General features: G+C 38.6%; 1 protein-coding gene across 1 annotated transcript; it reads left to right on the top strand.

Annotated features, from left to right (window-relative positions):
- Nucleotides 1-23: 23 nt before the first annotated feature.
- On the top strand, nt 24-937 carry LOC102213931 (lithostathine-like; the record flags this gene model as incomplete). Its single annotated transcript, XM_013907863.1, has 3 exons — nt 24-27; nt 177-566; nt 705-937. Coding segments are annotated over exons 1-3 (627 nt in total), but the record flags the coding sequence as incomplete, so codon positions are not given.
- Between the last annotated feature and the right edge of the window lie 3 nt (nt 938-940).

Below are 940 nucleotides of genomic sequence, written 5' to 3'. Positions count from 1 at the left end.
GGAGTCTGTATCTGCTTATTCTGATGGGTAAGTGGATTGTTTCACCAAATATACAGTTTTTAATTTAAAATGAACACAGATTAATGTTGCAATATTTTACCAGAATATTCACTGAATATAGATCATTGTTTATCTGACCAAGATTTTTCTATCATCTAATTTTTGTATTATTTTAGGTCAGTGTTGCTTCTTTACATGCCGCCTGTATGAGTACCACTTTATTGCAGAAAACAAGAGCTGGTCTGAAGCACAGAGATACTGCAGAGAGAAATATACAGACCTGGCCAAAGTGTTTGACATGACAGATATGAGCAGACTCCGTAACTCCACACAGAATCAAGGAGAAGCCTGGATTGGACTGAACAACACAGGTGGAAACAGGACGTGGCATTGGTCTCTGCCAGGAGTGGAATACATTCATAATGACAGCAGCTGGAATCAGAGTGGAAGAACTGATACTGTTAAAGAACCGCTTGGGAACTGTGTGAGGAAAAGATACAATAATGGAGATAAAAAGCTGGCAGATGTTTCATGTAACATTACTATGTGGTTCATCTGCTACGATGGTGAGGAGATGTGACTACTACTAAACGTTATTATAGTATCATGATATTAAGTAATCACATAATTGTCATTTCAGAAAAAAGTTTCAGGAGACAAATAATTGAAGGATGTTATTGTGTTTTATTCTGTTTGTTTCACAGGAATGAAGAAAGACAATAAAACATTCCATTTGATTGGAACATTTATGAACTGGACACAGGCTCAGAGCTACTGCAGATCTAATCACACTGACTTGGCCAGTGGACCCGATCAGGTAGATGGAGAAGAAATGAAGGCCCTGTTTAACAACTATACCTTTAGTGCATGGGTCGGTCTGTTCAGAGACAGCTGGAGGTGGTCAGATGGGAGTGATTTCTCTTTCAGATACTGGGATATG

The sequence above is a fragment of the Pundamilia nyererei genome, unplaced genomic scaffold (genome assembly GCF_000239375.1).
Source record: "Pundamilia nyererei isolate P.nyererei 1_Seehausen unplaced genomic scaffold, PunNye1.0 scaffold00565, whole genome shotgun sequence".
Classification (NCBI taxonomy): domain Eukaryota; kingdom Metazoa; phylum Chordata; class Actinopteri; order Cichliformes; family Cichlidae; genus Pundamilia; species Pundamilia nyererei.
The sequence above is the reverse complement of the archived record's forward strand: the minus strand, read 5'-3'. Positions and strand labels throughout refer to the sequence as shown.